The sequence below is a fragment of the Plectropomus leopardus genome, unplaced genomic scaffold, assembly GCF_008729295.1.
Source record: "Plectropomus leopardus isolate mb unplaced genomic scaffold, YSFRI_Pleo_2.0 unplaced_scaffold19994, whole genome shotgun sequence".
NCBI classification, from domain to species: domain Eukaryota; kingdom Metazoa; phylum Chordata; class Actinopteri; order Perciformes; family Serranidae; genus Plectropomus; species Plectropomus leopardus.
Window position 1 is genome coordinate 1 of NW_024621600.1, and position 1783 is coordinate 1783.

Genomic DNA, 1783 nt, shown 5'->3' on the forward strand with positions numbered 1-1783 from the left:
TGTGCAGCTAACAGTGTGTGTGTGTGTGTGTGTGTGTGTGTGTGTGTTGCAGAGCTGAACGGCATGGTGCTGCTGTGTAAAGTTTGTGGTGACGTGGCTTCAGGTTTCCACTACGGAGTTCACGCCTGTGAAGGCTGCAAGGTGAGACCTTCATCACACACTCTCTCTCTCTATCTCTCACACACACACACACACACTCTCTTACTGGCTAACTGTGCATCACGTCGCCTCATCACTAGTTTATAATGAGCTGACGATCGGTGTTTGTGTTTTCGTCACCTCAGAAAGAGCCGTTTATATCGTTTATATCCACACATCAGCAGCTCCTCGCCCACATCGCCATGTTTCTACAGGAGCCCAGAGCGGACAAACCGAACACTGACAGAAACACATTCATGTGTTCACGTCACGAAAAAACAGGCAGAATATTTTAGGAAACAAAAGTCCAGGCGAGCATTTTAGAAAAAAAATGTAATGCTGCAAGAAAAGTCTTAATATTTCTTAAAGTCAAGTTAAGATAAACATGTCCGAAGAAAAAAGTTGTGAATTTAAAAAAAAAAAAAATTGTCAAAAAAATTGTTATATTTTGAGACAAAAAAGTCATAATATTCCAAGACAAAAATGGGTGGAGTCAAACATTAGAGAAAAAAGTTTTAATGTTTAAAAAAAAAAAAGTTAAATAAAATGTTGACAAAAAATTTCCATGTCAGCCACCGTAGTTAGCATCCTGTCTCCAAAGAGCAGCATCTGCGGATGTCTCACTGTCCGTCTCTCTGTCCGTCCGTCTGTGTGTCTGCAGGGTTTTTTCCGCCGCAGCATCCAGCAGAACATCCAGTATAAGAAGTGCGTGAAGAACGAGACCTGCAGCATCATGAGGATCAACAGGAACCGCTGTCAGCAGTGTCGCTTCAAGAAGTGTCTGTCTGTGGGCATGAGCCGCGACGGTCAGCTAAACACCTGTCCACCTGTCTCCGTCTGTCCACCTGTCTCCGTCTGTCCACCTGTCTCTGTCTGTCTCTCTGGGCGGGTTTCCATTACAGCTCTGCACAAAACCTCACTGATGTTTAGTAAATGTGGATAAAACACAATGTGGAGCTGACTGTGTTTCCACTGAGAGATATCATGCGATAACATCCCAGTAACCATGGCGACGGATGTCCAAAACATTAGCAGCTTTATTTCTATTGCAGCCGCTCAATAAAGCTGATCTAATGTCGCTGTAATTTCTTCGTCTCTTACGATCTCGGTCTCTTCCTCCGTCCTCACACAGAGTCATGTTTTCATGTCATGTGACTTTGTTTTACTTTTTCTTCTTTGGATTTAATGGCGGTTGGCATCATTAAGGTCACATCACCGCCACCCGCCGCATCTTATGAGCTATAAAAGCCAAAAAAGTGTTTCCATGGCAGTTTTGTGAGATATGGCTTTTTCGAATCGCCTGAAATACCGACTTATGTGAACGTAAAAACTTTTCTGTGTTTCCATTAGACGTATTTTGTATTCGCAATTTCATTTTGCACAGTTTGAGGGTTAATGTAAACCCGCCTGCTCTGACCGCAGGAACATGAAGCTGCACAAACTGTGTTCATATACGCTGTCATCTAACATCTCCTCCTCTTCCTCCTCCTCTTCCTCCTCACAGCGGTCCGTTTCGGTCGGATCCCGAAGCGTGAGAAACAGCGGATGTTGGCAGAGATGCAGAGCGCCATGAACAACATGGTGAACGACCAGCTGCAGAACGAATTCCAGCTCGCCAGCCTCTCCTCCTCCTCCTCCTCCTCCT

The 1783-nt window shown here is 44.6% G+C and overlaps 1 protein-coding gene across 1 annotated transcript; it reads left to right on the forward strand.

Moving 5' to 3' along the window:
- Nucleotides 1–63: 63 nt before the first annotated feature.
- Nucleotides 64–1779, forward strand: LOC121965435 (nuclear receptor subfamily 1 group D member 2-like; the record flags this gene model as incomplete). Its single annotated transcript, XM_042515578.1, has 3 exons — nt 64–141; nt 800–944; nt 1643–1779. Coding segments are annotated over exons 1-3 (360 nt in total), but the record flags the coding sequence as incomplete, so codon positions are not given.
- Nucleotides 1780–1783: the final 4 nt, after the last annotated feature.